The following is a 13,245-nucleotide window of genomic DNA, read 5'->3' as shown; positions in this document are numbered from 1 at the left end:
CTTGGAATCATTGTCATGCAAAAAAATGTAAACCATTCCCAATTATTCACTTTTCAGAAGAAATGATTTAAAACCGGTCTCTACTTTTCAGCATTCATGATGCCACCGATTCGGATGATATCCCCAGCACCACTGGCAGAAAAGCAGCCCCATACCATGACAGACCGTCCATCATGTTTCACCGAAGGCTGCAAACAATAATTTGTACACCTCTCTACAACTCTTCTCCTCCCATATTGTCGACAAATGGACCCGAAATATCAAACTTGGACTCTTCACTCCATAATAGGCCTACTCCTCTCCACTGATCTTCACTTCGATGAAGCTTTTTCATTCCTCAGCCTTTTCACCCTGTTTCCCCTTCCAAAAAATAGGTTTCTTGGCTGCTACCCTATCGCAAAGGCCACTCAGAATGTAGAAGGATCAACATGGTATCCAGATGCTGAGCCAGGTCCTTGCTGAACTTCTCCTGGTCTTTTTAAGAAGAAACTCTGAGAAATTTCCTTCCACTCTTTTTTTGTCCTTGACCTCTTTCTTTATAACAGCTTGAAGACCACACCTTGAGTATCCAGTGTGTTTGCTGATTTCCCTTTGAGAGTGGCCTGGCTGATGCAAAATTATGATTTTATGTCTTTCAAACTTTGTTATCTTTGGCATTGTGAATGGGATGATGTGATTGAAACTTGGTTTTATATATTATTAGAAAGCTCTCAATGATTATACAAGAAGAATATGTAATGCTCAACAAAAAAAACGAGGATTAAGATCTAACTTGGACTCATACAATCAATACATTTAAGGTTTAATTAGGTTCACCTAAAGATTAGTGCAGTAAATATATCATCTGCTTAAGAGAGTGCAAGACAGTTTGTTGTATTCTAATAAAGAGACTGAGAAATAAACACCAAATAAGCGGCAATATAATGGAGGAAAATCACAGCGTGCGAGGGAGATAAAGTTTTCATATCAAACTGATAAAGATGATTTGTAGCCTATTTCTTATTGGATTATTGGTTAAAGCACAGTGTTTATCTAATATTTGTAACACACAGATAAATGCAAAAGATGTCTGATAACACACATTTTCAAAGCGTGTTTAATGAACTCTCCTACTTTTATGTAACTTCAATCTCGGAGGTGTAACAGAACATTACTCAGATCCACAATGTGTAAAATGTACTCAATACAGGACAAACTAAATGCAGTGTGACAAAACTACCGGTAAGTAAAAACAAGCGTCTGTATTTAAAGCTACGTCTGCTTTAAGAGAATGTGTCGTTTCCGGGCGCCAGAAGGGGCGCGTAAACTCAAAGTCGGAACACGGACTGTTTTGTTGATACCGCTTCCTCTTGGTTACAGCACATAGCATGCCATTTTACATGACGTTCCAGGCAGATAATGATTCATCTGTAGTCGTGTTTCAAAACAGACGAAATATTTGGATTTTTAACAGAGGTTGTGAAGAAGCACTGAGATATAATTAAAGCAAATGTATTATGCATAACGTTACTGCACATCTGTTGAGATTTGGCAAGTAACTTATCTAGTGCTACTACTACCTAGCGGGGTATCTAGCTACGCTAGCTCACTAGCCGGCTAACTAACAAACACCCGACAACAGTTAACATGGTGGTTCTGTAGTTGACGTGTCGGGCAACGTATTGGAAGCTCAGCTTAATTGGGATTGCTTAATTGTCACGGACTTCGGCGTTTCTCTGTAAAATCTCTGTTCAGTATTCACCGCGAGTGATGTCTGCAATGGTAAGTTGGCTAAAGTGACAAACAGTTACAGGCAGTTACGGTGCTATCCTATCAGCTAAGTTATCATTCAACGTTGATACCTGACAATAACGTTTTCTTGTGAAATGGACAACAAACTAACATCTACCTTTCATATCATTTACCTTTAGCTACGAATGTCACAGAAAGTAGATGAGGCAATATAACTTGTCTCTGTATTCAAAGTCAGCAAGCATACGTTGTAATATTAGCCTAGTCTATTCATATTTTATACGGCAAAACATGAGCTAGCAACCTACAGACAGTATGATGGCTATCTTTATCCTACTTAGCCAAGTTGAAGTCGTTAACTTGTTATATGTAATTAAATGCCACGCATTTGGTCTTCATTTCAGGATGACCCATCACTAGAAAGGCACTTCAAAGGCCACCGAGATACAGTTACAGCCGTTGATTTCAACTGCAACATGAAACAAATAGGTAACGTTATCGTTAATTATTGAACTCCCCAATGTCAGAAACAGTTTGACTTGTACTAAATAACAGTATGGTTTAATATTGATTTTAGCCACAGGGTCCCTGGATTCATGTTTGATGATCTGGAATATGAAGCCTCAGATGAGAGCGTACAGATTCGTTGGTCACAAAGACGCAGTCCTCTCTGTACAGTTTTCACCCTCAGGACACCTTGTGGCCTCTGCATCCAGGGACAAGACCGTCCGTCTCTGGGTACCCAGTGTGTGAGTTATCTTTCTTTAGTCACATGTACGCAGAGAAATCACTGACCGTTTTCTATGATCGTCGTTGGGATGAATACAATGGAACAACTATTAGTTTAAAGTGCCGTCTACATGGAGCCTAGTTTGTCAATCTGATACGGATAGCTAATACAGATAGCCCTATCATAAATACGAACACTCTCTATCCGCACTCTCTTGCCGCAACGATCCAAAACCGGGGTAGAAAGTGAGTAGATTTGAATCGGTAGGGGGGCTGGTGTTCCTCTGTACGGCTTCACGCAACCTGATGACGTCACTGCCCCACGTGATCAATTTGCGATCTCCAACCAATATATATATTCCTTGTTCTCTCTCAAAATCTCACTCATGGTGGGCTTCGAATTCACTCTCATTAACCCAGCCTACTGATTTTTGATTAGCCTCCTATCTTGATCTAATTCTTCTTATTCAGACGTAACATAACTTTCATGACCACAAATATAAATTTGCCAGCGATTTAATTGCTTTTTTATTCATAAATGTATGTAAAATGGCCAGAGCAAAGGCTCATGGGAAATGGGATGACAGACATGTCATGTTGTACTGTTCCAAACTCTTTATTATCAATAGAAAATACAATTCATTTTCGGATATCCCTTCGTCTGACCACTGATTTTATTAACCACCATAATGTAATGTTGATTATTGGAGCTTGAATGTCTTGTGTAATGTGTTTATCCGTTTGCTGCTTCCTTTACCTTGTGCTTTTGAGTCTCTTCTTCTAGGTTTTTCACGTTTTTTCAGTTGTGTAAATAAAGCGCTTAAGCGCCACCCACAGGCGTGGGGTATGTACTACAGTCGGTTCACCACAATCTGCTGCCTCCGTGTTTACGCAAATCTCTTGTTGCCAGCCTCCGTATTTACGAAATTAAAAGATTCGATTGGTGTGAAAAGTAAATCCGATTCGGAGGCCCTAGACTTCGTGTGCATTGCACCTAAGACACATTTCTCTATAAGATTATTTAAACTATGGATGTAATGTCAAACCTTTTACCCAAGGCAGTTAATACAAGTTAATAAGAAAAATGTGTCACCTTCTCTGACTACTGAGCAGTTCTGAAATGAAAAGTAAAAAAACTAACAAAACCAAAAAAGAAGGATGTGGACAAATGCACTTTTTGAAACTATGTTGCTGTTACGCTATCATTCGTTTTGTAGACAAAGTGGAGTTAGAATATTTACAGGTGAAGATAATTAAAAAAGGCACTCTCTTCTTAAAGCATGTGAATGTGCCCTTTAGTTATAGTTGCTCTTAGGAAATGGGGAATAAATTAATCTTATTTGTAGTCACCGATATTCAAATGACATTAGCAAAAAAAGAGTATGCAATGCAATGCTACCAAGTGAACTTGGTGATCGAATAATCGGTTGCTGAAATTCATCCCAAACACATAGTCATATTGTTATTCATTATGAACAGTGTCTCTGTCTTGTGTATGTACGCACAGACTTTGATAAAATCTCCTCAAGAGAAAAATTAGCATGTAGGTACATTTTGTATGTAGCACTTTAATAGTTTGAATAGCTATGTTTTTTTGAACATAAAATGCAATATTTTCATTAATGTTCCTTTCATGCTCCTTTATACCTTTCAGGAAAGGTGAGTCAACTGTATTCAGAGCACATACGGGCACTGTCCGCAGTGTCAGCTTCTCCAATGATGGTCAGTCCCTCGTCACTGCTTCCGATGACAAGACCGTCAAAGTCTGGACTGTCCACCGGCAGAAGTTCCTGTTCTCCCTCAGCCAGCACATAAACTGGGTGCGCTGCGCAAAGTATGTTGCCATTTTAATCTCTGTTTATCATTCAATGAAGAGCTGTTTGAGTGAGCGTAGATAATGAGGCATGCCAAAAGACTATAAGATTATAGTTGTCTGTGGCCTTGTAACAAGATCTGTGTAATTATATTCTGGAACTTGACACATTGTGATTGAAATATGTACATATTTAAATGCTACATTTAAACATTAGCTATGTTTGATGTTAGATGTTAGATCTTTTTACATTTAAAGAAAGCCAAAGTTTAGGGATGGGTGCCAAATGAAAGTATCGGTGTATTCAAAGCTATTGTATTCATAGATGCCATGTGACGTCACTGTGTCTTAGCGCCGCCATTTTTGTGTCCGAAAGTCAAGCATAGTCGGTCAAAACCCACAGAAAGTTAAAAATGCCTGTTATATGTTGTGCTGATGGATGCGACACCAGTCGTGAAAATAACCCAAATAAACTATTTAATGTATACCTAAAGATTTAGAGCGGTGGAATAAATGGTTAGCTATAAATGGTTGGCTGCAAATTAGAAGAGACAACTAGCAGCTAACAGCTTACTCCTGATTGTGCAGTCAACACTTTGTATTTTCCTTAGTTCCTTAGCTGAAACTGTCAAGAAATGTAATTTGACTTGCTTACTGTTACACTAGTATTATACATGGGACCAAACCATTGATAAAAAAAATAAATAAATAAAAAAAATACAAATAAAAATTCAAACAGAGTGGTATCGGTATGGTATCGGTATCGGCCTATACTGCACAGCCAGGTATCGGTATCGGTATCGGATCCAAAAAATGGCATCGGTGCAACACTAATTTTCCTGCACCACTATCCATGGAGATGTTGATTTTGTGTTCAGAGCCTGGGAATGACTGACATGTTAAGTGAAATGCAGCACACTGATACAATCGTGAACCATTGCTGTGCCTTATCAGAGCTAAACTCTTCTGACTAAGCTAGAGTGCTAATAGTTAGCGAGCTGCTAACGAACTTTACTAAAGGCTTTAGCTACACCTAGCTAGCCCACATTGGCACTCTTAACCACCACTAAAATAAATCGGTTGATAATCGCTGTCTGAGTAACTTAGATGTCCTGTGATGACATACATGTGTTTTGCCTCCAGATGCCATTTATTGGTGTCGTTCACCCATCCTGCTACTGCATATTGATATGCATCTGTACTAGAGATGCTCCGATCAGCATTTTTGGGGCCGATTACTGATCACCAAAATCATGATCTGCCGATTGCCGATCACTGCCGATCACAGAACGGCAGGGTAATAGTAATCTTTTATCTATAATCTAGCAGATTTCGCACTGTTAAAAAGGCTGCCGCTATCAACCAGCGGTTAGTCCATTTCATGTCAACAGTAGGTACACTATAGATAGTAGTTAATGTAGGGTTTAATCATTCACTGTTTCATGATTGTTATTGTTTACACATCATTTAGTTATTCCGCTATTTCAAATGGTTACCGTTGTTAACGCTCAAATGGAATGTTCACCGTAACGGAGCACGGAGTTAAAGGGACAGATCCACCTTCATGTTACAGCCGTAATATATTCAGATTCATATCTATTTGTCTTGTTATTTATCATTTCTGTAGAAACCTACCAATTCATGTCTTGCGAGTGTGTGTGTGGAAAACAAATACCGTTCTTCTTTTCATCATTGGAACTTCAACATTATTTGTTCTTACCGGACAATCTGTGACGATTGGCTATTATAGCTTTCATACGGATCCTTTTGGGATCCATTCAACGCAACACCCCCCTATTTCATGTGCACAATTTGTAGAAATTAAACTTAAAAAAATTCCAGATGGTAGAACTAATTTTGCTTGCCATTGCCAAGCTCTGCTCTGCTGTTGAGTGACCGTTTTACCTCACGTGATGTTTTTTTTTGATCGGTGCTTTTCATGACATAATTAAAAATAAATACATATGTAAAAATGTGAGACATAAATAAATAAAATGACTAAAAATGCACCAAAGAAAAGCATTAGAAAAAATATATCATGCAGTTATGTGAATGGAAATGGAAAATGAGTCCTTTTTATTTACTGTTACATTTATTTACGCTTACATTAATTCCCAAATGAATTTCTTCCTCCTTTTATTTTTCTATTTATTTACACATTTTTTACCGTACTATTTCCCGTACCGTATTTATTTGTTATCGCGCCTTTTTGCATTTGTTTCTCCTACATTTACATTTCTGGCTGCATTTATTTCTGTATTCATTATTGTCTCGGTATGCAAATGAGGTGGGCTATCATTGGCCGGCGCACCGCCTCGCTCATTGGTCGAGTTTACGATTTTAATTATGTCATTTTTGGCTTTCCATAGTTGTAGGCCAACACTGGGGAGAAGAAAATAAAATAAAAGTTCTTTTACAATTATGATGATATTCCTTCAGAACACGTAAGCCTAGCATGTCTTGTCAGTGGATCATATTTGTTTGTGTTGTTTCTGCATATACAAGGTTTCCTGTAAAAAGTAGGCAACAGTTAGTACGAGGGTTAAATCCAAGCACTTTAAGGCAAAGAGCAGATAAAGAAATGCGAAAACAAAAAACAGTCGGCTGCAGAAATAAACATACCACAATGGAGTTATTTCTGCCAGTTTAATCCTAACCCTAGATTCCATCCTGTCTGTTGCCATAATATGTTGTTGTATATCTTTTATCTTCTTTAAAATCGCACTCCACTCCACAATCGAAAACTCCAGCCTTCTTTTGTGCAGCATCATCAGATAAGCTGATTTTAGCTGTTGCGCATTTTAGTTGAACTCTCCTATCAGCAGGTTATGATTGAGGCCTAAAAGTTAATTTGATATCCTTCTACAGTGTAATTTATTACAAGCGAGCTGAGTTAGGTTTTCAAGGTTGCACACTTCCCAGGCTTATTGGCGTGAGACTGACAAAGACTGATCAAACCTTTTGACGTGAGATTAATTTATTTGAATGCCAGCCGGAGACATGAATGAGGTTGATGACTACAAATCATCAATTTAATACTAACTTGTCCAACAGTAAGAAGGCCAGCTCAACATCTGCCTTCTGAGCTCTGGCATCCTTTTGTAACTTTAAGCTCTCACCAATGAGTAAAAGCCTGGAGATGAAGGGCTCTCATGAATAGGGATGGGTATCGTTTGGGTTTTATCCGATACCGGTACATAACCGATACTTTTAAAACGATACCGGTGCCTAAACGGTGCCAGAACCGATACTTTTTTTTTTTTTTTAAATTAAAGACATTAAAGGCTTATTTATTGCCAAGGCAAATAGTTTTCTTCAAATGTAACAATATATTAACTGTTTAAGGTATACTATAAATAAAAATAAATACAAAACACTTGGCTTCAAACCTTTTAACTTCAAACTATGAACAATATATTAACTTATAACAACTGTTTACAGTATACTTAAATAAATGTAAATAAATACATAACATACTCTGTACACACACTTCACACTTCAGTAATTCTTTTGCAGAAATATGAGCATGTTTGCCTTCAGAGTAAAAAAAATATTATTTAGTTTGCATTTATTTAAACCCACTGGTTTCGTGAATGTGTACTGCCCCTTTAAGAGTTTAGCTTCAGGGCCTCTTGAGTTCTCTCCCCCATTTACACGCAATTTTGTTGTTGCATATGCTGCACGTCGCGTTGTTTGAATCTTTTTGTGCGAAATACAGCCACACTTTTGATCGTTTACCTTTCGACATTTTCTCTGTTATATTGATGGCTAGCTCTGTTTGTGCTTGCTCTGTGCAAGGCTGCCTGCTCTTCGCTGTCATTAAACTGTTGCAATGTTATTGTAGCGTCCAAGTTAGTGCGCCATAAGAACTCACATTGAGAAGGAATATCTTTGGATGAGACGGTAGCTCTCCGTTTAATAAAGCGTGCTTAGAACAACCACACTTATCTTGAAACCGAAACCACACACAAGTCAACCCATTACCATGGCAACTCCTCAACACAAATCCCGTTTCTATTAGTCCCATATGGAATGCTACATTATCACCAATGAGCGTGAGCGACTAAGGCGAGAGTCTACATTGGGAGATGGAGCAGTTTTATATGTGCCCCATGAAATCTGTTAGCAACACAAAAAAGTATACAGATCGTATTCAGAAAGATCTACGCCACTAACGTTACTTCTCGTTAGCTATCGCTAGTTTTGTTAAATTATAAAAAATAAAAAAAATAAATAAATAAATAAAAAAAAATCTGCTCAGGCACCGAAAGGAAGCACCGAAATCTGCGTTGCATTTCGGTCCGGGTAGGTATCGGTTGTATGGAACCGGTGCCGTATTGGTACCGGTTCTCGGTACCCAACCCTACTGATGAATACCTCCCAGCACCTGTTCCTTCACATCAGATGCTATGTCTGAGATGCAGTGCTGGTTGGTATTTTCAGACTTTGGGATCACATTTTAATTGGTAGCAGAAGCTTCTCCCATCATTACCGCACACATGTCTTTAGCAGCGGGGAGGAGTAACGCTCTACCAGTGTTGTGGGGTTTACCTAAGATGTGCGTGACGCCACGCAGTATGATGCTTCGGTTGCCTTGGTATTTACAGGGCTAAATGTCTCAATTACTTTCTTCTGTGACTGCAATTCCTTTAGCTTCCCGTTACCAAAAATCACTGGTGGCTTGGTCTCAATATGAGTTTACATGATCTCATAGTGTCATTAGCTTGCACCTCTTTACAGATGAGAATTATAAGGACCATTCCATGAAAATCCAAACTTTAAATAATCATGTTCAAACTTTCTCCGTTTTCTGCTTGTCCCAGACGCTGTCTCCTCTTTCACTGTTTGTACAAAAAAGTGATCCATTTTGCCCTATACATAGCGGAAGTTGGCTAACTAGATGTTTAAAGTAATTTTTTTCTGTTTTATTTTTTCCTCACACTACACTTCACCTAAAGGGCAGTTCTTACATTTCAGAAGAATTTTTGGCCCTGATCACAAAACTACGTAGTGAAAAGCATGGGTGGGTAATGAGAACAAATGTTGCGTTTATCTGTCCTTGACATGGCCAGAGCCCAACACATTGAACTTGAGGTTCTTAAGGCCTTTTTTTTACTTCTACGATTCTCTCCGATTCGGTCGTAGAGGGACACTTTGGCACGCCTTGGCACGCCTTGGTAACACCTTCACCCAGGTGTTGACGCCCATCCGAGCCGTCGGAGAGCTGGTCGGAGAGGAACGCTTTTTTCTAACTTTTCTTAAAGAGTCGGAGAGAGTCGGATACCCCCTTGGCTGTGATTGGCCAGCTTACGGCATCATTTCCGGAATCACACATGTCAGGACCTCACATTTCCTGTTTTCTGTCAAAATGTTTTAGTACGACTTTGGTAAACTACAAAGCTGCACAGCATGCAGCATTACGGCTACCGTATTTTATATAAACCCTCGAAAAGTACGTTTCTCCCGACCACTGTTGGTCTCTTGGCTGGTGGCTCGGTGGTGAAAGTGCCTTCTCCAACCAGCTTCAGCTGACATCTAACGTAATTTGCTACGGAGTAAAGGCATTTGCATGGTTATCCAATTCACCTCGTACGACTTCACGAGAGACACGCCCTTTCTAATCTGATGATTGTACGACTCACCTCTACCTGCATGGTTCTACGAGGGGCTGTGGAGATTACCAACGGTTTATTATGATGTTACAAGGCCATTACATCATCAACAACAAACTATAAAATAAGAAATCGTTTGTTTTTATCCGTGTATTTTCAGTTAATGATCAGAGGCTGTTGTTGTGAAATGAATTACTAACGACAATGACCAAGCTCGCGGTTATTGCCGAATATTTTCTATTATTATACCACACAAACAGTTCTGCTTTTTTACGTCTACAATTCAGGTTATTTTACAATTTAATAATTTACACTGCATGCTCTGCTAACTCAAACACAAAGAGGCTGTTCGAAAACCAAGAAATGTTTTTATTATTGCTGTAATTAGACGACGTCTCCCTATGCTTTATATGCGGCCAGAGCCACGATAGAGCAAGGAAGAAGGGAGATGTCGGTTTTCCTCCTGCATCGCCGCTGGTGCCCTTCATAGTTTTTTTCATTTTTACAAACTTGTCTCTGATCTTCCTCCAACTCCTAATGCACTCCTGGACCTCCAGCCCCAGGTTCCCAGCCATCTCTCAGAGATTTTTTAAAAACGGAGGTGCTGTCATAGGGAACGAAACAGGAAACGTCATTTTAGCCAGGGGTGTTGGACAGCTCGGATCGGATAGTCGGATCGGATAGTGAGAAAATTCAAGCGGTGCTCCAGAGGCCATCCGACACCCTCGGATGGCTCTCTGAGGTGCTCAAAGGTGTGGTCCCACTTCAAGGAGGGCGTTTAAAGGCGTGCCTCGTGAGATCGGAGAGCACGATCGGATAAGCATGTGAGCGCCTTAATGCTGGCAGCATTACTTTGCATCTATTAAATAGGAAATGTATTTCATGTATGTGTAGAACCTATTTAGAATGACTGACTTTACATAAAACGGCAGTGAAAGACATTTGAGGCAAACATTACTTTTGCCTCAATGAGGGTGGCGTGTGAAAGCATAATCAGCACGATAACGTTGTACTTATTAGCAGCGAGGCTAGCTACATTAGCAGCACACTTTTGAGAGTTATTGTGAATACGCTAACGCTTGATTTAGCGGAAAATCTAGTAAACGTACGTACCACCTGTCTCCTGTTCTGTTGTTGTTGTAGTTGTCGCTCAAAAAAATCGCTACAAGCACGTCCTCTGCTTATAACTCAAACTAGTCCAGCTCCACCATCAACCATTGTCTGTTAGTTGCCATCATTCGCTGTAGGATTCCCGGGAGGAGGTATTTATACAATAAACGACTACCACACACACAACGATTTCTCTAAGATGAAAATTGGGCATTAAAGGTGTCCAGGCAGAGGATCATAAGTGAGTGTGCTCCTGTATGTGTTTTTCATCATATTCATGGTTGAAAAGGCAGTCTCACAACTGTATGTTGAGGTATAAGAATCAGAATCATGTTTATTGGCATGTATGTGTATGCATTCTCTTGTTGTGTTTCTGATACAACTATAATACTGCATGTGGATTGGTATGATGATTGCAGTGGGTTTATTTTTCTGCCCCTTACTTCAGAGTTCTACGGGTATTTCTGTTCGAAGTGTGCATGCTTTGTTTTATAGTGACGTTTCACGCTAACACTTTTGACAAGGGCAACCGTCTCGTTGCAGATTAAACACATCGGCTTTGTCCTGCCCACAAGTAGCACAAATGCATAGCCTACTTGTCAGTCCACTCTGTCTTAAATTCGAGATTTTTGGAATCAACTTTTCGTTTTTTGTCGCGGTCCGCCTATTGAGAACCCCTGGGCTACATATGCTACCCAGAAATCATTGCAAATCTGAATTTGACAAAAATACCCCCAAAATTAATTTATTCATTTTACTTAACCGTTTTTTTTTTAATAGGTTCTATATTGTATGTAAGATTAGCATATCGTTTTGTTATAGATCGCTTACGCTACTATGTTTTTCACAAAAAAATACCACCACGATGGAGATACATTTGCCTTCTCAAGTGAATATATATAGCATTAGACATGCTCATCATGACTAAGCTACTTGTTTCCCAGGCCCATTTGACGACACCTGCTCGGCAAGTCCAGAGGTGACATACATGTCAGGTCAGTGACAGATGCGAGGAGGGAGTAAAAACAATCAATGACTTTAAACAAAGAGGTAATGGGGTAGCTACGGTCTCGACAAACAGCTGTTACCCCACCCAGTGGTCCGGCGCTGAATAGGTTTTTGCACGCATAGCTGTCGGAGTAGTATGTAGGGCCGACTAGTACGTTCAAATTTTTCTAAATTTTTCTGAAACCACCGCCCGCCCATTATTTTTCGAGGACGGAGAGGGATGCAGAAGTATATTGAGGCCTTTACTTACCACTTTATTGCCTCAAGAAATGGTAAAACCCTGCATAATGTGCCTTTACCTTAAGAACACATGCCATCTTATTTTTCAGGTTTTCACCAGATGGACGATTAATTATATCAGCCAGTGATGATAAAACTATAAAGATATGGGACAAAAACAGTCGTGAATGCATACATTCCTTTTATGAACATGGAGGGTAAGTCTTTTAGGAATTTGTTCTGGAACTTTAATGACCCCAAGGTGTTGCAAGGAGTCAAGATCAATTTCTGTTGTTTTCCATTTATTTCTAGTTTTGTGAACTTTGCTGACTTTCACCCAAGTGGGACCTGCATTGCAGCAGCAAGCAATGACAACACAGTAAAAGTGTGGGACATTCGAACCAATAAACTTCTTCAGCACTATCAAGGTAAGGGATTGTGAAGCTTATTTTCCTGGTTTTGAGCTTGGCAATTTAATTAATATGTTGCTCCAAGTGTTTGTAATAAGCCAATTTAAGTTCTGGCAGTGTAAACATGTTATAGACTAGTAGTTGTTTTGATTAAAGCAACACTATGTAACATTTTTACGGTAAAATAACAGCTGCAAAATCATTTTGGTGGTACAGTGTAATATGGAGGTCGAATGGGGGAGGCTTTTAGCATTGTGTTTGTCAGATGCAGCAAAATAAACTATTCAAAGTGCTAAGACCCCATCTATGTGATCCCAATGAAACGATTTCTGCACAGTGATGCTCCTTACATGATTATGATACTTTCCAGTCTTTTCATCCGTGACCTCCTGGAACAGGGTAAAGCTGCTTTGACACTTAAGGTTTTTCTGGCTGCTATTTCTGGCATTGAGTGTGCTGCCCAGATGTCTTGTTTTATGGCTTATTGAGAGTTTTCATTTATCGAAAAATGTATGGTAATGTATACATTGTAATCATAGTAAGAGAACTGTTTTGCTCTGAAATGGGCAAAACAGTTTTCAGTTCAAGTGAGGACACTTGAAAAGCTGTAAAT

The 13,245-nt window shown here is 39.3% G+C and overlaps 1 protein-coding gene across 1 annotated transcript in view; it reads left to right on the top strand.

Moving 5' to 3' along the window:
• Positions 1-1,749: 1,749 nt before the first annotated feature.
• poc1a (POC1 centriolar protein A) overlaps positions 1,750-13,245 on the top strand; it is a gene marked incomplete at both ends in the record, with an annotated part of 76,235 nt that continues 64,739 nt past the window's right edge. Inside the window, 6 exons of the mRNA XM_080846103.1 lie at positions 1,750-1,761; positions 2,136-2,220; positions 2,309-2,480; positions 4,115-4,294; positions 12,333-12,440; positions 12,535-12,650. Of these exons, the coding sequence (XP_080702229.1) occupies positions 1,750-1,761; positions 2,136-2,220; positions 2,309-2,480; positions 4,115-4,294; positions 12,333-12,440; positions 12,535-12,650 (673 nt within the window). The remainder of the gene's footprint in view (positions 1,762-2,135; positions 2,221-2,308; positions 2,481-4,114; positions 4,295-12,332; positions 12,441-12,534; positions 12,651-13,245) is intronic.

The sequence above is a fragment of the Sprattus sprattus genome (genome assembly GCF_963457725.1).
Source record: "Sprattus sprattus genome assembly, chromosome: 10".
In the NCBI taxonomy this organism is placed as follows: Eukaryota; Metazoa; Chordata; class Actinopteri; order Clupeiformes; family Clupeidae; genus Sprattus; species Sprattus sprattus.
The sequence above is the reverse complement of the archived record's forward strand: the minus strand, read 5'-3'. Positions and strand labels throughout refer to the sequence as shown.